This window comes from Heptranchias perlo, chromosome 10, assembly GCF_035084215.1.
Source record: "Heptranchias perlo isolate sHepPer1 chromosome 10, sHepPer1.hap1, whole genome shotgun sequence".
Taxonomy (NCBI): Eukaryota; Metazoa; Chordata; class Chondrichthyes; order Hexanchiformes; family Hexanchidae; genus Heptranchias; species Heptranchias perlo.
Window position 1 is genome coordinate 31,295,036 of NC_090334.1, and position 27,520 is coordinate 31,322,555.

Below are 27,520 nucleotides of genomic sequence, written 5' to 3' on the forward strand. Positions count from 1 at the left end.
ATTATTTATTTATCTAGAGGGGAAGCAAACAATCTAATGTTGGTGACATCACAACACTCTCTAGACAGAACTGTCAATTGGTTTTACTCGATTTGTTAAAAAATTTTAGTGCCGGTCATAATGCAAACACCCAATATGTTAGCTAGCACGGTGTACGTGAAGAGTTTCATACTGTGAGAGTGTGTGTTGGGCAAGTAAGTGATGCCAGGTATAATAGGGCCTTCTCAGGTATCTAATCATTCACACTGTGCTTGTGTGGCCAGAGCTATGACTGTTCTGCCATTCAATTGTGAAGCTCTCGCATTTGTGAAAAAGATTACAATAAAAGTTCTCGTCTACTCAAACCCAAGATCTGCCGGTCACGTTCGAGGCAATCCCCTACAGCCCTGACCAGTAGATCCAAATATATCATGTAATAGTGTCCTTATATATCTACTTCTCCAGATTTCAAACATATTTTGACATTGGAACCTGAGCAATACTTTAAGAAGAAAAAAGAATCAAGGGGATTTTCAGTCACAGGTTCAAATCAAAGATTTATTCGATAAATGTTTATTTCGTGCTTACCTGAAATTATATTTGCATTCTGTGCCTATTCTAGAAACAGCCTGCACAGTTTCACCTGAATGCTCAATTAAAAAGTTTCCAATATCGTGTGCAAGGGAGAAGGGGAAACATAGGAATTGCTAGATGAAAAAAGACCAAGGTCCATCCAGTTCGCCTTCTACCATCCTGGTAGTTGCATGATACAATGATAATGGAGTTTTTGACTAATCGAAGGGGAGGGGGTGGAAGCAGAAAATAAATTTACAGCTTTTCATAGAATAACTTTGCATTAAAAAAAAGTTATTCTATTGATAGCCATAGAAAACAGCATTACGACTGGACCTGCGTTCTGCTTCTTCCCTTTCCTTCTACAGCTTTGTTTCACTTGGAGTGTTCAGTTTCAGTCATGTCTGGGCTAGGTTGGCCACAAAGAAACAGGTAGTTTTCTGATGATCACAGAACTGATTTTTTTTAAAAACTCAATGGCTGAGTACGACGAGATGTCATCCTTGGCTGAGTGGTTGTGCTCTAATCTCTGAGCCAGAAAGTCAAGCCCCACTTCAGAGACTTGAGCCCATAATCTAGGATGACACTTCAGTGCAGTACTGAGGGAGCACTGCACCATTGGAGGCACCTCTTTTGAAAGGGACATTAAACTGAGGCCCCATCTGGCTTCTCAGGTGGACGTAAAAGATTCCATGGCACTTTTTCAAAGAAGAGCAGGAGATTTCTCCTGGGATTCTGGTCAACAATTATCCCTCAACCAACACCACTAAAACAATTTATCTCATCATTTATCTCATTGCTGTTTATGCGCAAATTCGCTGTCACATTTGACTACCTTACAACAGTGACTATACTTTAAAAGTACTTCAATAGCTGTGAAGCGCTTTGAAACATCCTGAGGATGCGAAAGTTGCTATGTAAATGCTGACTCTGGATTCATAGAAACATAGAAAATAGGAGCAAGAGTCGGCCATTCGGGCCTCCTCCGCCATTCAAAATGATCATGGCTGATCGTCTAACTCAGTACCCTGTTCCCGCTTTTTCCCCATATCCCTTGATCCCTTTAGCATTAAGAAATATATCTATCCCCTTCTTGAATACATCTAATGACTTGGCCTCCACTGCCTTCTGTGGTAGAGAATTCCACAGGTTCACCACCCTCTGAGTGAAGAAATTTCTCCTCATCTCGGTTCTAAATGGCATACCCCATATCCTGAGACTATGACCCCTGGTTCTGGACTCCCCAACCATCGGGAACATCCTCCCTGCATCTAGTCTGTCTCGTCCTGTTAGAATTTTATATGTTTTGATGAGATCACCTCTCATTCTTCTAAACTCTAGTGAATAAAGGCCTAGTTGACCCAATCTCTCCTCATACGTCAGTCCTGCCATCCCAGGAATCAGTCTGGTAAACTTTTGTTGCACTCCCTCCATGGCAAGGACATCCTTCCTCAGATAAGGAGACCAAAACTGCACACAATACTCCAGATGAGGTCTCACAAGGCCCTGTATAACTGCAGTAAGACATCCCTGCTCCTATACTCAAATCCTCTTGCAATGAAGGCCAACATACCATTCACCTTCCTAACTGCTTGCTGCACCTGAATACTTGCTTTCAGTGACTGGTGTACAAGGATACCCAGGTCTCATTGCACCTCCCCTTTTCCCAATCTATCACCATTCAGATCATAATCTGCCTTTCTGTTTTTACAACCAAAGTGGATAACCTCACATTTATCCACGTTATACTGCATCTGCCATGTTCTTGCCCACTCACCCTGCATTTACATTGCAGGCTGCATTTACGTTGTTAACTGCAGTGTTGGTGTGAAGTGAAACCTTTTCACACTGATGCTGCAGCCTTAAATAAAAGCTTTCACTAGATTTCTAATCAACAATATGATGATGGGCTAACACAAATTGTGACAGCCCACATAGTTTTACCAAGATTCTCCCCCACTACTTTTTTCCCAATATTATGGTGAAATATTCGTGAAGGCAGGTGAATCCTGTTTTATATGGTTCTGGGAATAGTAACACATCACAAATCTTAGATATTCTCCAACTACCTTTTAAAAATAACACATTTTTCTTCTTGTATAAATATATAGAAGGGAAAAGCATTTTACTGTTAGCAGCGAGTGTTTTCCACTATATTTAAGACGTTAAAGATTTTTGCATTGGATTATTTCATATTATAAATCTCACTTACTGTGCAGGCTGTGCACTGATGCTGCAGATGAACCTTTTGGAATGACTGGCATCAAAGCATGCTGGATGGCCAACTCCCACATCTGGGCAACATCCAACCCTGTGCCACCTGTCAACACACTGTTGTTTTTTGGTGTACTCAAATGATTAGTCAGGTTTTCACCAACAAAGTAGACCACATTTGCAGTGGTAATTTCAAAACAGTGAGCATTAGCTCCAGCAGGTAATACATTGAAGTTCTTTGCAGGTTCCAAAGATAGAATTTCAGATAGCGGAATTTCCTGCAATTAAAAAGAGTTTTAAAAAATTTCATGCATTAAAAAAAAATCACTCATAATAAGCAATATGACAATTTGAGCAAGGTGTTATTTTAGGATCACAGATTGTGAAAGCACTGTTCAAAATTATATCAGAGTGGGTTACAATTTTGTAACAAATATATTTTTCCCTCCTCCCAATTTTTCTCTTCCCCTTTCTCTACTCCTTCCTTGAAGGCTAATGTTGGGATCCAGTTCCATTGGTACAGGCAGCCTTCTGGTATCCGGACAATGAGTGTTAACAGACTATTCAACTGAGGAACACTGCAGTTCAGGCCAATATTCTCCTCTCCAGAAGTATGTGCATGCACACTTTCCATTAGGGATCGCTGAATAATGATCAGGAGCCTGAACCCTGACTCATGTCCCCACTGCGAACCCAGGGACACTGAGGCCAATTGTTGTCGCCTTAGGTCAGGTCACTCAGTCCAGAGCAACGTTTGAACCAGAAACCTTCCTTATCTGTGTGGCTCAGTTCCGCAACATTTAATATATTACACGCTCAGACATCAGGGAACACCCATGATGCAGTTTGTTACAAGTTTGTAAAACTAAATGATTTGTGAATTTTTGAGACTCTTCATTTAAAAAATATTTTTGGCCTATGTAATTTTGGGGAGGAAAATCTTGCAGAGTAACCTCCCAGAGGAAGCTTGTCTCAAATTTTCACCTCCATGGAATATGATGTATTTTTCATCCCTCCCCATTGTTTTGTCAGTGGGGATATATTGAATTGTGTTGGACTATAAAACACATGTCACAATATTTGCTTTATAGATTTACAAATGGGTTAAAATCACCGTGTACATGCAATGTTACTTTAGGTTTTAAAATTCTGCAATCTATGTGTTTATAACTTACGTTTATATAATACACACAACTTTAAGTGCCACTGAATCAGCAGCTTTTATTACAATAATGCAGTACTCAAAATTACACTTTATTTTAAAAACAAAAATGTTGAAAGTTGCTTTTAAAGTTATAACTATATAAACTTTAACACTGGCAAATGGATGCTTACCATCTGTTGACACAAGGTCTACAATGCTAGCTGTCAATCATAGGCAGCAATGTGCCATGATGATATAATTCCTCCACATGTCAAAGTGGCATAGATTATGAATCACAGTATGTCGTCCTCTGAGATTGACAGTCACTTTTACAGGACCAATGTAAATAGGTGATGAGCATATTTGTTTACAAAGACTGACATTTTAAACTTGTTATAGGTTCACTGTGGATTAGATTTTAAAATAATTTTTCAAGGGCACTATCATTTTCTGAGTACTGTTATCTTTTCCATATGCACAGTGGAGGAAGTGAAGCTTTAAAATGTTTCAAACTGTAGACTGTTAAGGTTGTAGTACTTATTTCTGTTAATCTTCAATGTGCTTCTCAATACCATTAAAAAAATCACAAACATCCCATTTTGCCCATTGAAGATAACACAGATCAGTCCAACTTTGTTTTCCACTATATCCCAAGTATGTTAGTCTTATTTTATTCCTCATATTGTAAAAGTACAATTTAAAACAATTCATTTTACTTGACTAATTGAAGTATTCAAAGTAGAAAAGCTGATTCCATTTCAATATTATGTCATTATTTTCAAATGCAATCCATTAAAAAGTACCCCAAATGCTTTCAATAGTGATCTGAAATGGAAGGGTTAAAGCAAGAGTTCAACCGGAACTTTTCACTGACATTTAGCTTGCATCATTTTGGATTATTTATTCAGTGTTAATGTCTGACTGAGAAAATCAAGTAAGGAATGTTTTACCTTGTAATATTTGCTTCCTGTATCATTCTGAAAGAGGGTGATACATTTACTGTCTAGTCTCCAATAGTGTCTTTTTCTCTATAGGATAAAAACACACTCCAATGTTAGAAAATTCTTAAAAGAACAGTGAATAGCACATTTAAATGGTAGCATCATTTATGTACTAGTATTAGGCAATAAAAGCCTTCTGTGCTGAATAAATGTCAGTGTCACAGGCGGAGGTGTTTATACAGTAGTGCGGAGGTTTTTATGCTAAGTGCCCAAAAAGGTTTTATCGATATTATAGTATATCTCAGGAGACAGGATAATGCTGAGAGACTGATGCAAATTGGACAACACCATACTGAAGAGTCATATAATAATAAAAAATAAAACAGATTGTGTCTCACTTTCCACTCCCCCTCCCCAAAGTATCCTTGCTTACAGTCTCCAATCTCCAGTGTTTATTTTATTTTAGTGTACTTTTTAAAGGTTTTTCTCCTTCCCTGAACTCCTTCCCCACCCTTTACTCCTATTTCTCAGCTTTAACTGTTCATCACCATGCACACCCAGATTAATTATAATGTAACTTTAAGATATCTTATTATTGACAAAGGGATCAGGCTATAAACTAATACATTGTCAAAATGGTCATCTGACATATGACAGTATAGCTACTATTAAGCGTCTCTGTCTCAATTACCGCTACAATGAAATTATATTGCAACATATATTGAAACTGGGCAGCCACAGAGCAAACTCTGTGCATATCTGTTTAAAGTATCTAAACAGAGAACAGTTGAGAAAAAGAGTGTGCATTAATAGTGAATATAGCACACCTTGCATAGAAAGAGCAGCTCACATACACCATCTTTTGCAGTTGCAAATATATTAAATGGATTGTTCATGTTCAACTCTTGTAACAGTAGTTATTTACTGCATTAATCACATGCAGCTTCTGATCAGCTTCGTAACAATTAGCTAAATACATTTTGAAGCTATGAAGCATAGTATGAGGGCAATAATAAGGCAGTGTATATCATTCATTAAGAATACAATTTATAGGCTCTCATCCTTTCTAAAGCAGCAGTAGGTCAACAATAACAACAAGTTGCATTTATATAGCACTTTTATCGCAGTAAAACACCCCAAGGCGCTTCACAGGAGCGTTATCAAACAAAGTTTGACATCGAGCCACGTAAGGAGATATTAGGACAGGTGACCAAATGCATGGTCAAAGAGGTAGGTTTCAAGGAGCGTCTTAAAGGAGGAGAGAGAGGTAGAGAGGCAGAGAGGTTAAGGGAGGGAATTCCAGAGCTTAGGGCCTAGGCAGCCGAAGGCATGGTTGCTAATGGTGAAGCGATTAAAATCGGGGATGCACAAGAGGCAAGGATTGGAGGAGCGCAGAGATCTCGGATGGTTATCGGGCTGGAGGAGGTTACAGAGATAGGGAGGGGCGAGGCCATTGAGGGATTTGAAAACAAGGATGAGAATTTTTAAATCAAGGCATTGCTGGACCGAGAGTCAATGTAGGTCTCCAAATATACCAATCATTTCTTACATTATCATGTAAGTATAACAAAGCTTAAATATGGACTAAGCTTGCAACACCAAGTGATGGTAGGATAACTGCTCAGACTGCAGTAACGTTTCTGTGACATCAAAGAAGGTAATATGGCTGATGGAGAATAGTGTCACTTGTTGTGGATGTTCCCCACAGAGGCTGAGAGGAGAAATTCTTCCAAATCTGAGGACAGGTCATCATTATTAACTGCACAAGAAGCAGAGGCCTGGTAACTGATTACTTGCTTGTAGGAGAACTGAGATGACTGATGCAGAAAGTATAACTAAGAGAGTCACTCTCAGCATTGGATCTCACCCTTTGTGACTGGACATTTCTACTGATCAAACGTCCATGCCACTATTTCTTGCAGGATAACAGGTGGTAATTGCACTGTGTGGCGAGTGCCATTTCATTCAGTTATACAGAACTAGGATGTTGGATTTTTTCTGCAATCTACATCACTTTTCACTATGAGCAGGTGTCAATTTCTAGTTTAAAATGGCAACTTGCATTTGGGGTGAAAACACTGTGTGTGCTGTCAGTGGCAAGATAATTCATTTGTACTGGGAAAAACAGTCTTGATATCAGTGAAGGAAAACATTTAACTCCATATGAATTATCTGCGAAGGAATTTGCTTCCTTTCCCTGCGACACTCTCACTTTCCATATAGTTGAACTATTTTGCTATTTTAGTATTGTAAGAAGATTACTCAGCAATCCTGCGTCATAATTGTAAAAACACAAATTGTTGCGATAAGAAATTATTGATTTTCTTTTTAAAAACGTGGCCGTATTTAAAAACAAAGTGCTTGAATTGACAGAAAATGATCAACAACTGGAAACAATAAGAAATACATAAAAATAGTGTAAGCATTTCAAAACGTAAAGAGGAGTAAATCTCATTCCATTATTGGTATAGAACAATGTTCATATATAGTTGGTGCACAGTTTGTCAGTCTGTTCATAAACTTTCCCAGATGTTACAGGAAGATATAAAGAGGGCAGCAATACCGACAGCAGAGTTTATTCATGAGCAGATCCAAAATGGTGAACCTGACTTGGTGCCAGCATTACACACTGTTTAAATTTGTTGCCAACAGCTGCCCAGAATGTTGGGGACACCAAGCCATGCTCCTGAATAAAGGAAGACCCTTGGTGCCTCTTATAGCACTGCCAGGGCTAAATTTGCTTTGCAGAGTTGTCTCCAATGGTGCTTTTTGTATTGGAGCCAATCCTGAAAATAAATGGGCATTTTATAAATCAAGTTTAACAAAGCACATCAAGAAGTTCACTTTGATTTTACACTGCAGTTCCCAGTCTCAGACCTGTAGCCACAGTTCTGGTTGCAGCCAGGCCCAGTTTACACTGCCTGGCTGGAATACCAGTTCTTCAACCTATGTGCAGAACTCCTTTCCCAGCAGATCAAATTTAAATGTTTAGAGAGCACAGGTAGTAATGTCCGCACTGTCTAAACATTTAAATTAATTCCAGAAGGACCAAGGGAATTGCTGTCCATATGGTGCGACACCCAAGCGGTATGAGATTACCTCCTCCAGGGAGGTACACATTTCTTACCTCAGGAGTAAGGTCGGGTCCTTACAATGGATTTATTCAGAAACATTAGCATTAGTAGGAAGCAGAAATCACTTTGCAGCAATGCTAAATTTGTCATCTAAACAAACCCTTCCAAGAATTTAAACATATTGTTGTACGTGTCTTTAACACAGGTGTGAACACTCAGTACCCAATACCTGACAGGTCTGTATAATAATATTCTTACCAGAGTGTCCTTGCTGGTGAAGTGAACCATCCACCCCTCCTTCAGTACGGTGCTACTTCTCCTCTTTGTGTGTTTAACAGACTGTACCACTCTCATCAAAGGAATGTTATTACTTGTGGAAGGGCTTAAAAGAGAAAAACAGCAAAACATCAATCATTTAGAATTCTGACACATTTTTGGGGGCAATGTGATGCTATCCACATCTGGAGCCAAACAATACATCTCGAAAGACCCACTGGAGTTCCTGAACTTCATCATTTTTTATTTTAAATTAATACTGTTCAATTAACTGTTTTAAAAAGATGGATGAAAATTTAATTAAGATGTTACTGAAGAGCTCCCCTGATGGCTCAGTTGGTAAATGTGCCACTCAATGTCCATACAGACCAGGAAGATCCCAAATTCAATCCCTGGTCTTTGTTGGGTTAACATAAGTGCATGAATAAATTCAGGCTGTTGAGGTTTATGATACTCCCAACTCCCCCATTATATCCAACTGCATTATGAACATTTCTAATGTTTGTCCTTATTGCCCTTCCTGGCAGATTATTTCAAACATTTATTACTTTTTGAGTAAAAACGTACTTTCTATTACCTGGTTGAAATTCTCTTTTCACTAATTTAACTGGTTTTACTTGCCAGACTTTAAAGTAGCTGTACCATTTAATACATATACCTCAATGAGGTTCCCCTCTAATTGCCTTCATTCTGCACTGTAGAGCTTGAGATTCTGTAACCTTTCCTCATAGCTCATTCCCTTTGCACTTAGGATTCATCCTGTTGCTCTTTTCTGTACCTCTGTTTGTTTTTGTGACATAGGGCATGATTTTAAAAGGGTGGCGGGATGGCGCCGGTTGGGGAGGGGGAGTGAACATGTGCATGGGTAACCTGAATAATAAAAACTTACCGTTCCCCACGCGATCGCAACTTAATTGGTGGCCATTAACCTTGTTTCCAGGTTTGCCGTCCGAAAGCTGCGCAGCGGGCGGACTGCGCAGCCACATGACCTGCTGTCAGCTGGAGCATCTAGATTTAAAGGGCCATTGCTCCAATGGATTTTGCTGAAGCAAGGAACAAGGAGACAAAATGGAACAGCACAGGGGCAAGGCTGCTCCAAGATTCAGCGATGCCTCACTTGAGGTGCTACTGGCTGGGGTGAGGAGGAGGAGGGAACCATTTTACCCAGCCGTCAGGAGGAAGTGCCCTGCCTCTGCCACCAAGAAGGCCTGGCTCGAGGTGGCAGAGGAGGTCACGAACAGGAGCAACATATCCCGCACCTGGGTCCAGTGCAGGAAGCGTTTCAATGACCTAACTAGGTCAGCAAAAGTGAGTACACTTACTGATACTCCTGCATTCCGTCTTCCACATCACCACCCCCACCCCACAACTCATTCTGCCCTGCCAAGTCTACTCCATCACATCACTCCTCACACCCACTTAAGGCTCATCCTCAACTTACCTTCACTTCCTGAGCACTTCCTCACCTCCCCATTTGCGACCCCACCACTACCACTCACCCCAATCTTGATCCGATGTGATGTCTCTGTCTGATACTCACCCTCTGATGCACCTCTTTCACGGTCAGCCTCACCCAAAGCAATGCATTCATCGGCTGACCACTTCACCATCATTCACTCAATCGTCTGTACTTTCTCCCTTTCTAGAAGAAAGCGCAAAATGCACACAGGAGGGCGAGGACTGGAGGGGGGCACAACAAGTAGTGGTCCTCACAGAGGAGGAGGAGGCCCTGCAGATCAGCTGCACCCTCAAATGCCTGTCCGTCGGGGACGCTGGGACTGGCACCCCACAAACGTCTGGTGACACAACTTTAACATTCATCACATACGACATGAATTGATGTGAGCAATGATTGGCATGTTGAACACCTCGGTATGCTCATCGCAACATGACACATCTGTGATGATGCTTAATATTACCTTCTGTTCTCTTACAGGCCAATCAACGACCACAGTGAGGGGAGAGGGCGATTCCTCAGAGGAGCTCCCGGCCTCTGAGGGCACACCGTCACATCTTAGTGAGCCATCCACCAGCACAAATACTTGGTGGGTCCTAATAGTTAGTTAGTTGGGTTGGCACCTGGTGAGGCACCACACACAAGTGAGCACAAGCAGATACTGGTGGCAGGGGCAGCTGTGGAGAGTCCGTGTCGGTGGGCGCACTCCTCTCCAGGTTCTGCTCAGCTGGACGCAGATGCTGAACCCCAGGGGCCATCCTTTAAAAGGAGAATGATTGAGGGACAGCAGCACATTTGCGAGGTACTGGAACAGGTGCCACGCACACTCTCCACAATAGCGCAGAGGATGGAGGAGTCCAACTCCTGAATGAGTGGAATGGTGGCACAGGTGCGTGAGGGAATCTCTGAGATACTGTCACAGGGAGGTGAGGAACTGCCTGAGATGGTGTCGCACATAACTGCTGAAATGTCTGAGATAGTGTCGCAGGTAACTGCGGAAATGTCTGAGATAGTGTCACTGGTAAGTGCGGGAATGTCTGCAATGGAGAGAAGGCTGGCCTCCATTGAGCTTCAAGCACGGCTCACAAATGAGTCCATTCAGGCCAGGATAACGGCCGTTCGGACTCAGGGTAAACAACATTCTGCCGCCTTAAACATGCAGTCAGAAACTTTACAACTGGGCTTACAAGGCGTCACACATGTCCTCCAAACTGTTGTCCAGCAGGGTGGCAGGAGAGGGATGATGGCGAAAGGGGACATGGAAGTGGGGACGCCACTCAAAGCGCTCCCACGTCTCACCCGTTGTGCCCCTCTCAACCAGTACCTGCAATGCTGCCTCCACTCCAGGTGGCCGAGTCTGCCCCTGCACAGGTGCAGGTGGAGCAGTCTTTGGCAGGACCGTTATGGGCTCCAAAACCCAGTAGGCCGAAAGCATCTAAGCAGTCTGGGCATGGACATGAGCAACCTGCCACTACCTCTGCTGCAGCCACAGGGGATGCACCACATAGAAGTAGTAGGAAGAGAAAGGATAACGTTTAGTGATCATGAAGGGTTTGCACAAGGGTGTTTGACAGACTGTCATGTTTTTCATTTATATTTGGTTTTTGTTTAAGCCACATTAAATGTTATTATTCTCACCACTATTGCCACATCTTGTCCATTCTTGACTGCCTTTTGTGATAGCGCCCTTTCATGTGCTTCATCATGAAAGGTGAGACTTGATGCCACCCAGTGGGTGACATTACAATGGGTGTACGTGTAGTTATAGGACTGTTTTGTGCAGGGAGGTGCGGGGGAGCTGGTGTTGGCGCTGCTCTTTCCAGGTGGTCTGAAGACTGGACTATCCTCACTTTGTGATCTTATGAGAAGCGTTCACATATGAGTGACTCCCTGACCTCACGAGCAGCCAGGTGAGCCGCTGCTCTGCCAATGGGTTCATCGTCCTCCTCCTCCTTCTGCTGCTGCTGCTCCTCCTCAATGTTCATTGCAGATGAGGATGCTGGATGGGGGCATGGGTCCTCATCAACCAGTACCTCTCTCTGTTGCACCATGTTGTGCAGGACGCAACACACTATTATAATTCTACCCACTCTCGCTGGTGGGTATTGAATGATCGAGTCACCGAAATCGCATCTTCAGCAGTCCTATCGCATGTTCAATGACCGATCTGGTGGCGATGTGGCTGTCATTGCATTGACGTTGTTGCTCACTGATGGGGTTCCTCAGAGGTGTCATCAGCCACGAGTGCAGGGGGTATCCCTTGTCCCCAAGGAGCCAGCCCTTAAGGGTGTTCAGTGCGTGGAAGAGGTCCGGGATGTTGGATTCCCTCAGGATGAACAAATCATGGCAGCTGCCAAGGAATCTGGCGCACACGTGAAGGAATCTTTTGCGATGGTCACAAACGAGCTGGGTGTTGATGGAGTGATACCCCTTTCTGTTGATGAACAGTTCTGGCTCATGTGGAGGTGCTCGTATTGCTATATGCGTGCAATCGATTGCATCCTGCACATGTGGGAAGCCAGCCACAGAGTGGAATCCTGCTGCCCTTTCCGTCTGGCTGAGGTCGTCCATGGGGAAATTGACGTATTGCGTGGCCCAGCGAAACAAACCATCGGTGTCCTGCCTTATGCACTTGTGGGCGTACGACTGAGAGACCCCGGCGATGTCACCGGTGGCACCCCGGAATGATCCGGAGGCGAAGAAGTTAAGGGCAGTGGTCACTTTAAGGGCGACGGGTGGTGAGATGTCGCCAGGCCCAGTCGACAGCAGCTCGGCATGAAGGAGGCTGCAGATGTCTGCGACACCTGGCGACTGACTCTCAGCCTCTATAGGCTCCGCTCCTTAGAGAGGTCCAGGAAGCTCAACCTCGGTCTGTAGACCCTCTGACGAGGATGGTGCCTCCTGCAATGTTGCTCCCTCTGTTGTTCCCCTCTCTGCTCTTGTGCAGGTGCCTGTGGCACAGCACTGTGTTGTGGAGCTCCACGTGGTGGAAGTGCATGCCATGCCTGGCGAGGATGGTGATGTTCCTCGTTCTCAGATGTGCTGGTGAATGCAGCCATGGTGCCCTGCATCCTGATGGTGTCAGTTTGATTGGGGTCCGAAAAGTTGGTAAATATGTGTAAACAGAATAATTCTGAGTGGAAACCAAGAATTTTCAGTCTAAACACAAAGATCTCCCGGCCAAAAGTTTGTCTGAGGGAACTGAGTGCTCTGCTGCAATAACTGACCTTTTACCCCCATCTGTCAATCAGGGATTTAAATGTCCAAATGGCTGCCAGCTGAAACCTGACTACTTTCCTACGGCGTGCTTCACACAGCACAGGAAACACGATGAGACAGCGTTGAAATCGCTTGCCTTCATTCTTAATTAGATTTATGTACATTTCAGTTACTTTAAGTATTTGAATTACTGCTTTGAATGACGTCCTGCTGGCAACTTCCGGGTTTGGGAACGGCGCGTGAACTCAGATGGCTCTGGGTCGTGCGCGTTCTTTGGTGTGTTGGAGCCGGGATTTCTGCCCGCTCCTCAAAAACCTGATTTTCTTTGTCCCGCCACCCCCAACGCACCCGCACTTTTCTTTTAAAATCGTGCTCATAGTGACCACAGCACTCTGGTGTGATCAGTGCATTGTAAATCCTTAGCATAACCACTGAAGACTTCTACTTTACGGTTAGCTCTGCAGAATGTTCCAGCATTCTTTCGCTATCTATAATTGTTCTGCCACATTGCCCAGAAGTTGAAAGTGATGAGTCTACTATTCCTCCCACGTCCCTTTATAATTTTCCCTCACAATTCCATTTTTTTCCACCAATGTACACTACAGGGCAGGTTTGTTGGTGCAATTACAGTGCTGCACCACACTGAATAGTTGCCTGGTGTTGTCCTTTGCGAGATGGCCCTGTATAAAGCTTGTTTGATTAGTGTGTTCCAGTCCAGGGAGAACTGGCCAATGCTCAGCCCCTCTCTTGTGCCCAGGTCTACTCGACTGGCTGGCTACAGAGTGCGTGAGTTCTGGTTTGTTAGGTCATCTGCTGGGATTACCAAACCCCAGTTGGCAACTCTGTTGTCACAGGGTCAAAGACCCTTGCATTTAGTGAATAGCATATGTCTTTCCCCATATAGTTATATTGTGTATAGGTTTGTTGGCAATAGTGCAATAAGTTAAGTACTTATGCAGATAATATTGAATGTCTAGTAGCCACTGGGCTCAACAACTAACCCCTCCATCACTGGGGGGGGGGGGGAGGGGGGGTGCACTGTGGCTACACTATGTATGATCTACAAGATGCCATGCAGCAACTCACCATTCTCACTTTGACACCCCTGTGACCTTTATCACCAAGAAGGACAAGAGCAGCAATGTTGTGGGAACAACATCACTACCAAGTTCCTCTCTACATCATCCTGACTTGGACATATGTCACTATTCCTTCATTGTCACTGGGTCACTATCTTGGAATTCTCGACAGAACACCACCAGATCAACATCACCACATGTACTGCAGTGGTTCAAGAAGAAGGCCCACCACCACTTGTCCATGGCAATAGGTTGCTTGTAGTTTTTGGGTTTTTTTGTTACTCGGGTGTGACATCTTTTATTCATAGCTGGGTGAGATGTTACTTTGTTCTTCTGAGTATTAGGATCTCCGGTGTTGACAGGAGTTTGGGATTTGGTGGTGCTATGCGTGGCAATTTGGGGTAGCAGCAAAGAGTGGCATATACTGCGTTGGTGGGGGGGGGGGGTTGAGATCTGGGTGGGGAGAGATGCCCTTTTTTCTCCCCTTCCTTGTCAACTGATAGTTGGTCGCTATAGTGCCCTCTCCCCATCACACAACTAGTGACTGTCTTTCACCCCTATGATTAAGTTAAGTTAATCCCCCATTCTTCTCCACCCTTCCCCCCCCCCACTCCCCGCCATGATCCCAATCTCTTCCCTCCTACCTGTCGGTGTCCAACGTCATTCTGCTCAGTTTGGGCGGGTTGTCAGATTTTGCATATCCTGGTGCTTTAGCAGTGGGGGTAGGGGGTGGCGTATAGGTCTTTGCATTGACAACCCTTTCTCCTGGGTTACATGGTGAGCGGTAGGTATGTATATCTTTCTCCTGTTTAGGAAGGGCTTGAGCATGTTTGGGATCTTGAAAGGGGAAGCGGCACCTCCTGCACAATTTTCAGAGTGGTGGAATACAGCATTCTGTACTCAATATTGTGATATTGGAGGACAGGCTAATGCCAATGAAGGTCTTCTATTTTTGGAAACAGATCTGAGATAATGGATATGATGGCCCTGGCAGTGCACATCTCCCTTCGTCCTTGCTTGAGACATTATCAACTTTATCAACTTCTGGGCTACTGTGAGTTGGTGGATATGGGGACCAGCATTCTATGGGCCCTGTCCAAAGCCAGATTCACCTGTCTCCTGGCTCTGAATGAAGGGCATAGTTTTATTTTGTGAAAAAGATGTTATTGTAATGCCCTCAGTTGTCTAGGTCATTATCTTTGTGATCATTTCTAGGTTCCTCGTTAGCAGGTGGGCTACCTGGGCCTGCAGAGTCATATCTCATCTTTGTTTTTGCAATCTGGGATTCCAGTTCATTTATTTGGTTTTCCACATGGGTGTTCACAGTGTGGAGCTCACCGATTTCTGCATTCATACTCTGGATAGCTCCCAGAAAAGCTTTAGTCAGCCTTCTAAATACCGCTTCTAAGTCAGGTTTGATCTGTCTGCCCTTGGTGCCCAGGGAGACCATTGTGAGAGGGATTTGGGGAATCTGAGTGGAGCTCTCCGCATTCCAGAATGTAGGATGTACTTTGGTGGGGCAGATTTAGGTTGTTGTTGGCGATGGCGTATCTGATGGAACTTTACGTCGTCCATACCCTGAAGAGTACCACATCGGGGTGGTGGGAGGGGCATTGGCTGAATCTCCGGGGTGGGGAGGGCAGGTTTGCCACGGCCAGCTTTGGTAAGCGCGTTTGCCTTCAGAGATGCTTGTAAATAGCTACTCCTTCCTGGTTCAGTGGCTTGAGATCCTGCAGTGTGATTACCTGGGTCGTGGTGGGAGGTGTCTATTATGGAGCCTTGTTCCAACTGGGGAGTTTTGTGCTTGGGCTGGGTCAGTTTTCCCCAGTTTTGTGGGAATAGTGACCCAGCTGTCTGGGCATTTCGAGGGAGCACTGGGAGAGATAGCTATTCTGCAATTGAGAGGACGGTAGCTCTGTTGTGGTTTGTGTGACAGAGACTGTGGTAGAGTTGTTGAGGGTGGCCACATGAGCTCTTCTGCGTACACCTCTTTGGGTCAGGAACAGCTCTGTTTAAGTCATGGTAGGGTATCTCCATGCTGACATAGTTGGCTGTCTCTTGGCTTCACTGATAGAGGAAGTGGGTTGGCCCACGGCTTGAGGGGGTCCAGAGCCATTTTAGCATTTCCTGTTCCTTACAGTTGCTGTGTTAAGGGTGAGTGTGAGTTTGCAGCAGCCTAGCACTCACCTGGTTTCCTCCTCCTGTTGTCCAGGCTGGAGGGGCTGCAGTAATGCTGTTAAATATCGTGCCTGGTCTCCTCACGCTCTTTGTATCCAAGCTCCTCGTGGCCTTTTGAGCTGAGGTTTTCTTCTTTGGAGAAATATTTGCTCTTTTTTTTGTCTCTTTCCTTGGATGCATTTTGTATAGTTACAGCACTGGCTTCCTTTCTGGCAATTATTGAGTTCCATGGGGAAATGATCTGGTGGGAAATGATCTGGTGGGAAATGATGCAAGAGACCAATGTTCCCTGATTAGGCTGCTGGCCAGGTTATTGCATGAACAGCAGCCTCCTCTTTAACCTTATTCCCGTACTTTCACCTTTCTCGCTTTGACTTCTTTATTTCTCCCTTTCTTCCTTTCCCTCTCATAGCAGCACTATTCCAACCTCTTACTGTAGTGACTGCTCCTTCTTTTGCTGCTGTAATCTTCCTGTTTTCATCTGGTTTCTGAGGCTTTTTTTAAAAAAAAGAAAATTCAGCTTCAACTGCTATCTCTTTCTTCTCTCTGTCCTGCTGCAGCTTTTCCCTCTGTCACTGTTTTTGTTTGCTTTAGTTCGTTTACCATTTTTATTTTCCTTTTTGCTCTGCCTCTTCCTCTTTTTAAATTATGAGGACAGATGGCATAAATTGGTTTCTATTCCCTTGAGTGTAGAAAGTTGAGGGGTGATCTAATCGAAGTCTTTAAAATGATAAAGGGATTCGATGGGGTAGATGCAGAGAAATTATTTCCTCTGTTTCATATCAACATACCACTACTCTTACATCTACTCTTTCCATTACAATTAGTGAACAGAAGAAAATACGACCCATCATGGCATGTGTGTCACTTTGACGGAGTCATTGCAGTCAAACTGCTCTGAATCTGTGTCATACCTGGCAAAATGCTTAGAGTCATGTTTACATACATTTTTCTCATACACTCATTTCTCTCATAATAAAAATACATGGGGTAGAGTTTCCGCTTTGGGCACAATTGTTAATTGGGCATAAATTGCGCCCGAAAATTGCGCCGGTTGGGTTACAGTTCGAATTTCTGCTAAAATGCATTTGCATAATCACAAATGTAAAATCTTCCATGAACCAGTGCAATCCAGCTGCTTAACAGAGTGTAATTGTTTATTTTGTTTCCTTTGCAATAAAAAATATTCATTGATGTATTTAAGAGTGGTAACCTGGTGCAATTGTATTAATACAGATGAAAATAGGTTTATCACAAAAAGTAAGCATTTTTAATGAGTGTCTCGTCTTCCAACTGTGAGTAACCTGATTTTAAATTACTGAAAATGACTTAAGATTATACTGAACCATTTACTACTTTTATTGGTGTACACTAGTCAATGTCTTAGTAAATTAAATATTTTTTAATATGTAAAAATGTTTAAAATGTGTCTACTAGTGCCTGTGCGCCTAAGAAAACGAGCTTAATTTCAAGACCCTCCTCGAACGGCCGCAATCAGCGGAAATGCTCCATCCTCATCTTTTCGATTGGGGGGGGGGGGGCGCGTGGTCAGTTTTGTGGACGGGGCAGGCATCAGTGCAATGATTTTTAAACCAACACAAAAGATCGCGGAAACTCAAATTACACTGGACGTGATTTACGCCAAGCGTAAACAGAAATTCCGCAATCTTTTGCGCTGGTTTGGTCGCATTGCGCTGATAAAACCAGCGCAATCTAGCGGAAACTCTACCCCATTAAAACAGATTTCCATTTTCTTCACTCATTACTTTCTCATTTTTATTTTTTCTTCTTACTTCTTTGGTTTTTCTTTCCTGATGCTTTTATTTCCTTCCATTTTGAATGTTTTCATTTTTCTTTGATTATCTTTCCCTTCCCCCAACCATTTACGCTGTGTCACCTCCACATACCTGATCTTCCTGCTACCAGTATCTCACCTTAGTATCTCCTGTTTCTCCATAGGACCATCTGCTTCTACACGTACTTTCAGGTTAAATATGCAGCTGACTGGAAAATTAAAGATCTTACACAATGCTTTGGAGATGCATATTCACTAGACAGAATTAGCAACACCCTGTTGGGCATTTAGAGGAACAAAAGACAGGAACATTGGCAGTTTGAACGACAATGCCACAGAGAATGAAAATTACGATAGCAAAGAGCATTCTTTCTCCTTGATATCAGGTTTACTACACAAAGGCACAACCTATAAAAAGGGCTGTGGTTAATTAAAGAACTGCAATGTCTCAAGACTACAAGTAGAGTACTTTTTAGTGAAAATGGATAATGGTACTTCTTGTGATAGAAATATTTGCAGGTAACTGTTCTACCACAATCTTCCCAGATTGAACTGACAACAATGGTTAAAATGTTTAGAGAAAGCATGCAGAGAAAACCCAAGTTGGTACCCGAACCATCCCATCCACTAAAATTGACAGCTGCTGCAAAACGAGGAATGCCATGATGGCTGGTAGTCCAGATTTACTGGCCTGTGAATATGTTAAGTATTTAGTAATGAAGCAACCACTGGACCATCCTTGTAGGAAATGTACCATAGAACCAGAAGTCTTGAGAACTTAATGTGGTCTACGCAAAAGCAAACAGCTCTATGCACAGAGTTAAAGTCACAGGCTATTTATCAAGGACTGTGCACGTAGGAAGAAATGCAACCCAATCCTTGAAGGTTTATTGTAAATAAAGTACATTTGACTTTAAAAAATAAACAGCAACTAGAGTCTGTATTTTAACTTATGCGATGATGGCTGGAAGCCATTTTGCTTTCCATAATAAAAATGTTCAACAACTGTACTGTTTATAGACTTATTCTGTAAATAATTCTTGTGAGCCTTCAATGAACATTTTTGCCTGTAAATTTTGTTAGGGAGCATTGCTCATATATTAAATTTGTGTTCTCTATCAACTTGGTCAATGCATTGTGTACTGGAAATTATCTCAGCAATATTTAATCAAGTAGGAATTTTGACTTGATTCCCAATTTGTGCAATTCTGTAAGGCAATACATAGATCAGAATGTTGGCTCCCCTGGTGATTTGCTTTCTGCTTTGCAATAAGCTTAAGGCAATCATCCCTATTTATAGCAGCCAATTAACAGAAGCGAATAGAGAAATGCATGGCTACTGTCCACCAGTTCACAGGAAATATGTCTGGGTTGTGCTTGTTGAACATTTGAGGAAGTCAACTTGACAGCGTTCAAATCCCAAGCCATTTACAGTAGAATCAATGTTAAATCAAGTCATAGATAAACTTTTAACTTATAGCCTTTAAATCCTAAAATGATCCGAAGAGTTAAAAATGTATTTTAAACCATTACTTTAAAAATATAATGGATACCATTTTCTGTGGCACCGTACAAATTCAGAGGAATTGCTTAGTGTTACGTTTGAATGCCCACTTGTACACCACTACTCATTATGTTCATTATGCTGGGCTTTGGCTGACTCAATACAGTAATGAAAATACTTTATGTACTCCATGCCTTGAAATACGAAAAAAAGCTGGCTCTACTAAATGTTGGAGATATGAGGATTGGTCAGGAACCCTACCTCAATTCTTGTGGGATTATCCCAGAGGACAACTATAATCGTGTCAGGTGATAGTATTCTACAGGGAAGCTCACCACATCCCAATTAACCTGGTGCTATTAATTTTGTGCAGCTATATACTCTTGTGAGTATTGAACTATAAATCAGATTAATGCTGTTGTGTCCCTTGGTAGTGCAGAGAGCAATTAGATACTCTTCAAAAAATAAATGTAATGGACTAGGTAATTCAAGTTAAAAAATATGGTTGGGTGCTTCCACATATAACCTGAGAAATGTGAGAAAACTTGAGAAGCAGAAATGACCAATAAAATGAGCCATTTTAATGGACAGAGCTGAGGTGCTACTGAGACATTCCATCAGCCAAAAGCCAAACTACTTTATTTATGGATTGTTGCAAACCGCGAAGGAGCTCTCAAGAAACTGGTGTTGTCAGACTTTAGTTATACTAAGTAAGCCCCTAATTGTTTGCTTTAATAAGTTTACTTCCTCTCACTATACCAGGTGACAGCATTCCATACTTACTGTGAGTAAATGATGTGGATTTTCACATCGTTCACCTGACGAAGGAGGAAGCCTCCGAAAGCTTGTGAATTTAAAATAAAATTGCTGGACTATAACTTGGTGTTGTAAAATTGTTTACAAGTGAGTAAATGAGTAAGGGCCCAATCACATTCTGAAAGGGAAGGAAGGGTTCAGTGAGGCAAACTGTGGGCCCCACTACATAAAGCAATAACAATCTTTAGAAAGTAATTAGCAGGCCTTGTCCAGGTTAAGCATGTCAATACATCCTCTTAAGCTTCTATACTAGAAAAGAACAGATTGCAAAGGAAGGAGCAGTCTTACACTTGTGCCTGACAAGAGTAGAGTCAAGCTGTGCCCTGTTTATCAGTCTGGAAAACAGAAGTGCTCTGCTCAGTAAAAATGGATAAAGAGACTCCTTATAAAGACTGAGATTTTGGCTCTGGTGTACCCACTTTGATCTATTGATGTTTGCCAATGGTCTATATGTGGTAGCCTTCTGTTGTCTGATGTACTTCTGGGAATGCATCAAGTACTTTATAAACACTATTTACCTCAATAGATTTTTTCCTTAAAAATTATCTGTACCTTTGCTTTGCTGTATCAAATGTTGAAAAAAGCCTGTGGGAAAGCAGAGCAGACACCAGCCTCTTTTAACATGGCTACCCGCACTACAACAGAACAAACTTGTGAACAGAAAACTCTTAATCATCCACGTGAAGCAAGATGGCACATGGCGTTTTCAATTCTTTATGATCTGTACAGGCAGGTGCAGAATAGACTTTAGGATCCAGCGGCTCAGCAACATACATATATTACTCCACTTCATGTAAAAAATTAAAGCTTAATTTCAGCACATAATGTTGCTGCAGAGTTGACTTGTCCAATTCATCTTTATTTGCCAAATTTAACTGATTTCAGTCCTAAGTCCACAACAAAGTACATCTGACATCCGACAGGACATCATTTCCTCACCCTCTCCAGCTCATTAGTGTAGAGAACTTCCATAGTCACCTCATGTCACAATGTATCAATATTCTTATAATCACAAACTGAATGATGATTGGATCTTATCATCTTTGATGCATTCAAGTTTCTTGGAATAGGGAAAGAATTGAGCTTTTTGTACCCACCCTAATATACAATTAATATATAAAATATTCAGAATTTGTCAAATATGGCACAGCCAATTCTTGTTAAATGAAGAACTGCTTTCATTTAGTGGATGCAGGAATAACATGAATCACAACATATGCTGAAGGTGTGTAATCTTCAGCTGTGAACATGATAAAATGTGTCATTTGGCCTACAATGCATCTAGTTAAAGGAGAAGGTTATTCGTCTGAATGTCTCCACAATACTATGATTAAAGTACAATGTCTGCAATCTAATAGTGCTTTCACTTTTCATTTGTCCTCATATTTTATGCTTTATAACCTGACCATGTGCAACCTCAACCCTGAGCTGAGGTACATATCTTAACCATCAACAAGACTGCCTACTTCCACCTCTGCATCATGACCTGTCTACACTATTAATCTTCACTATTGCCACTGAAGCCCTTATCTACATTTTCATTACTTTCAATGGCCTCCAACTCCCTTCTCGGTGTCCTCCTGAGTTCCACCGTACACAAACTCCAACTTGTCCACAGTTCTGCTATTCACATCCTGTCCCTCTCTCTTGTCCATCAATCCTGGCCTCCCTAATCTCTAATGGCTCTCCAACACTGATGCATTGAATTCAAAATGCTGATCCTTGATTACTAATCCCCCTATGGTCTCATTTTGAGATTTTGTGAATATGAATCATTCAGGGATATAGGGCTACCATTGCCATAACCCAGCCCCTGTCCTTTTGTGTTCTGACTCTGGTCTCTCGTGCATGTTCCCTCATTCTCCTTCACCTCTGGTAGCAAAACCTTCAGCCATTTTCATCCTAATCTCTGGAACTCCCTCTCTAAACACCTCCACCATTCTAACTCTCTCCCTATCTTCAAAAGCCTCCTTAAAACCTTTTTGATGCTTTTGGTCATTTCCCCTAACTCTCCTATAACTGCTTGACATCTGTTTTTCCTCTGTGAAACAGCCTGGAACGTTTCAAGATGCTATTAAATGCAAGTAGTTGTTGCTCAGAGGCAACCCAGAAGCAGACATTATGCCTAACATTTCCTCATCCTTACATGAACTTTTCCGGTGACATTGTGAGCCAGGAGCATTGTCTAAGACTCTTTAACAGCATTGTGTTATGGAGTGCAATTGGCAGCTTTAACCCAGTCCATTAGATGGCATATATATAATTGTGTGAACATGAAACATTTAGCAATATACAGCCTAGTCAAATATATCTGTCTATTTTCCAGCCATCTCTTCATATTGTAAACTCTATTTATTCTCATCAGCACAGACTAACCTTATCGTTCGGTTTACATCGTCATGTTCATGGTCCTGATCATGGTCCTGCATGTCACCATTGTCACCGTGACTCCCTGGGATTAATATTTCAGAGTCATGAGATATGGACTCTTCCATGTCATCGATAAGTGCACTGTTTCTTTCACTGTCATTGTCATCACTTCCTTCTTCCATTACTACTTCCGACTCTGCACCAGGACTAAGCAAATCTAGCAAAATATACAGACCACACAAACCAATCACTAATTTTGCTGGTGATGCTCCAATATTAATCTAATACATAAGAACTATTAAAGAGAAAAATGTCTAGGAGTCCGTAGACTTTACAAAAGTAACATATATGACTAGGGAACACTTCCTCTTGACATTTGACACCAAGTGTACAATTTCTTTACAGTTTAAGTGATGACTGAAGAGGTTCCACAGGTGATGGCTCACCAAATCACTTATTTGCATGAAATATTCAAGTGCATTATTGTGTCATAAAGAATTAAGATTTTGAATCAGAAAAAAACCAAAATGTTAAAAACTCCTTCGAAGATCCATAGTTTGTGCAGATGGGTATGAGTTTCAACTTGCCTCCATTAATAGCCACTTCACCAAGGCAATTATTTGGCACTTTAGGGGCACAACGTTTATGACAGTTGAACTTGCAATCTAACAGAAAAAATTGAAGATTTAGTTAATAATTTGTGCTCGTGGAATATTATTCATTAATACAGTTCTTGAAAACGCAATACTGCAAAAACTTGGTTGATTATAAAAGGCAAAGATGGAAATCACATCAACAACAATTAATTTTAGTAAACAATTGAACTTTGTCATATTATGTGAAAAATAAAGTAGGTTGTGTCCTGAGTCAGTTCACTGGTACCGCACACTGTGAGCTGGCCTGCTGCACAATGGGAAACAATGGGGAGACATGGGATTGACCCTTGATCTTCGGTCAGTATCCAATCAGAGATTCGAGAGAGACTGAAGTGAAGGGAGGTGCTTCCCCACAGTGAGGGGTGGGTTAAAAATTCTACTTAGACAGGAGTCAATCAATATTTCAGGAAAGCATTTCCTGACAGTTGGGTCAAAAGCAGCATTCCAAGAGCTCTGGGAGGAGGCTGGTGCCTGTCCGATCAGATGGGGAATAGAAACATGAAATAGGGTGAAAAACTGCAAATTGCATTTCGATTAAACACCATTTTAATTTTCAGTAATGGATCAAGCAAATGGAATATAAAAGCAAGAAAATCGATAAGCAAGTTAACTAATGAACATGAAGTTCTGAGCGAGAACGGCCTTTTAGCCCATCAAGGCCACTCTATGCAGAATTTTAGTTTTATTCTCAGGATATTGGCTTAGCTAGCAAGGCCGGCATTTTATTGCCCATCCCTAGTTACCCTTGAGAAGGTGGTGTGCCTTCATCTTGAACCGCTGCAGCCCATGTGGTGAAGGTACTTCCACAATACTTTAGGTAGGGAATTCCAGGAGTTTATCCCAACGATGATGAAGGAATGGTGATATATGTCCAACTCAGGATGACATGTGCCTTGGATTGGAACTTGGAGGTGATGGTGTTCCTATGCACCTGCTACCCTTGTCCTTCTAGGTGATGTAGGTCATGGGTTTGGGAGGTGCTGCCAAAGAAACCTTGGCGACTTGCTGCAGTGCATCCTGTAGATAGTACACACTGCAGCCACGGTACGCCAGTGGTGGAAGAGGTGGATCTCTGAGCTGGTGGATGGGGTGCTGATCAAGCAGACCGCTTTGTCCTGGATGGTGTTGAGCTTCTTGAGTGTTGTTGCAGCTGTGCCCATCCAGGCAAGTGAAGAGCATTTCATCACACTCCTGACTTGTACCTTGTAGGTGATGGAGAGGCTTTGGGGAGTCAGAAGGTGAGCCACCCACCAAAGAATACCCAGCTTCTGACCTCCTCTAGTAGCCACAGCATTTTTGTGACTGGTCCAGTTGAGTTTCTGGTCAATGGTGACCCCCAGGATGTTGATGGTGGGGGATTCGGCATTGGTAATCCCACTGAATGTCAAGGGGAGGTGGTTAGGCTCTCTCTTGTTGGAGATGATCATTGCCTGGCATTTTTGTGGCACAAATGTTATTTGCCATTCATCAGCCCAAGCCTGGAGCTTGTCCAGTTCTTGCTGCATGAGGGCATGGACTGCTTCATTATCTGAGAAATTTTGAATGGAGCTGAACACTGTGCAATCATCAGTGATCAGCCCCAATTCTGACCTTATGATGGGGGGGAAGGTCATTGATGAAGCAGCTGAAGATAGTTGAGCCTAGAACACTACCCTGATTATGTCTGATTACTCTAACATGGACCTCCCCAAATTAGCAAGTTTATTATGATTACCTTTTAGACATTCTGAAACCTTTGACTATTTATGTTGAGTCCTCCAGGATGGTAGTTGTGACAGGAACTGCCCGTTATTTAAGTGTAGCTGGGACGGGAGTTTCTGCTAGGTCTTATAGAAACATGTAAGCCAGTTGATAATTTTGGTCAGCAAAATTACAGATTAATTGTGAACAGAGATAAATGTACAAAGATGCTGGTTTATTAACATTGCATCCCAAAACTTTAGTTCATACAAATTAATTATGACCTGGAATCCTCTGCTTAGTGGTTCAGGTCTTCAACCACAACAGCAAAAATATCTTATTTATTGTTTCTTTATCCTTCACATTTTCAATAAAGAAACGCCCATCACAGCAGTGCTTGGCAGACATTAACATATTTGAATTTTTGCTTTCCGCTGGCACAAAATGAGAATGCAATTAGACGGCCATTTTCAATTCAATACAAAGGAGTTTCAAGTATGTACTGATGCAAAAAGGGGCAACAGTTCCTGATCTAACCCTGCCATGCATTAAAACCAAAAGGTGTGAGACCCCTTTGGGGAAGCCCTCTCACACCACTTGGGCTTGGCACAATGTGGAATGTAACTTCAATGCAGCGTGAAGCCCAGTTTAAAAAATGCTCAGTACTTACTACGGAGTCTACTTAATGGTTTGAGATAGTAGAGCTTGCAGCTGTGCTCTCAAAATATTAAAATATACTGTCTAAGGAATGGAATTCTGCATACAGGTGTAACTTAACTGCACTTTGCAGCTACCGGTCTCAGATCGGTAATGCAGTATATCTTCAGCCTGAGCTATGAGATGAAATAGGATTTACCATCAAACCTGAGTAAAAAATTCTCATGTTATACTTTCAGACATTAAAATAGGATGATTTTAGAAAAATGAAATCAATAGAGTTGTAGATAATGTGTGACACGTGCCATTTTCCCAAAGTCTGAACTGTATCACAAATTAGATTGGTTAAGGGTGGTGAGGAGCTATGGTGGTTATATTGTGAACAAGCTTTGAAAACAGATTTGTAACATTTGAGTTTAAACAGTGTGGAGTATGTTGGAGACTTTTTCAAGCAGAAGAGATTTTAGACAATTTTAAAATGTAGCCTCTGAATGAAATATAAATATATTATTAATATGGGCATTTTGGTGACCTTTATTGAACAAGATGAGTCGGATCTGAACTAATTTAATGTGCCAACACTGTACAAATAAACTGCAGCGATTTAATCTGAGAGAAGTAAATGCAATACACATAACACAACTTTTTTATTAGTTTTCACAGAAATTTCAACAGTTTTCACTGTTTAGAGCAACAGTGCATGCATATTGATTACAATACTCACCTTTACACTGCATACCCTGTCTAAAAAGCCCTTTCAAAAGCTTCTTACAGTACTGGCAAACAGTGGGACGAGTGTAGGAATGAATTACAAATGTGTGAGGCACTTTAACTTTGGAAAGCAAAATCTTATCCAGTTGAATGGGACGACCAATGTATGACTGTGAGTTTGAGCGTTTCTCTCTTCCAATGAAAGACTCAGATGGTGTCTTCTGCTACAAGTACATAATAACAAAGTGTCATTTCATTTGCACAGTTATTTTTCTGTAACAGATTAGAAAGACTTTTGTAAAAATGTTAAGCACGTAATGATCAAAGGCTAAATAGATAGTCATTTACATGATATTGAATAAGGCTGGGTAACCTGTTAATAAATTGCAAACATGGCAAAATGTATACAGCAATTAGGAATTACCCAATTACTTAGGAATAGTACATATTAGAGACAGACACATTTTTATCCTTCGCTATCTATTGTTTCTTGTTCTATTAAACAGCAATTTGTTGATTGGTTTAAATTTCTACAGCTATTTGGTTCACACTTAGTGATCAGACAGCATTATACAGGCTGGAAAGATATACTGTTGAGTCAGTTTTAAAGTGCTTTGGAAAGTGAGAGGCTTTAGTAAGTACGTGCAATATGCAGCTATGCAAATATAGTTGTAGCTTAGCAATAACATTTAGGTTAAAACACAAAACGAATGTATGATCTTTATGTTATTTTACTGAATCAGAGATGTGATTGTTATTTTCTATCAATGACATTGCAGCAGTCAGTGTGTGCCTAGGTTTTAAAATACTGTTTTATCTGACATTTTCTTTGAATTCTAAAACATTTGCACTCTATGTTTTCTCAGTTTCCGGCAGATGCTACTAGTACACCTATTATGCAACTTAAATACTAATGTATTGAACTCACAGTATGTTGGTATTTATACCACAAGTGTGAGGGTAGATTGCTGAATAACAAATGCAGTCATTTGAATAATTTATTCTACTGTAGGGACTGGGATTGCTTATCCTGCCACTCATTCCTTTGTTCCCTCCCCACAACTAATTCCATAGCCCAGAATATGCTATATTTTAATAATATGATGGCGGTATAGCCTACTCCTTTTAATTTAAAGTCATTTAATTTGAATTATCCAGTAACTAGGCATCTTAATTAAAGCAAAAGTTAATGTATAAT

The 27,520-nt window shown here is 41.8% G+C and overlaps 1 protein-coding gene across 2 annotated transcripts in view; it reads right to left on the reverse strand.

Annotated features, from left to right (window-relative positions):
- Positions 1–27,520, reverse strand: part of prkd1 (protein kinase D1) — a 249,547-nt gene that overhangs the window by 16,263 nt on the left and 205,764 nt on the right. For both annotated transcript variants that reach the window (XM_067991386.1, XM_067991385.1), the window contains 6 exons: positions 26,336–26,546; positions 23,206–23,283; positions 22,625–22,835; positions 8,184–8,307; positions 4,861–4,938; positions 2,765–3,044 (listed from right to left, as the gene is read on the reverse strand). In XM_067991386.1, the coding sequence (XP_067847487.1) occupies positions 2,765–3,044; positions 4,861–4,938; positions 8,184–8,307; positions 22,625–22,835; positions 23,206–23,283; positions 26,336–26,546 (982 nt within the window). The remainder of the gene's footprint in view (positions 1–2,764; positions 3,045–4,860; positions 4,939–8,183; positions 8,308–22,624; positions 22,836–23,205; positions 23,284–26,335; positions 26,547–27,520) is intronic.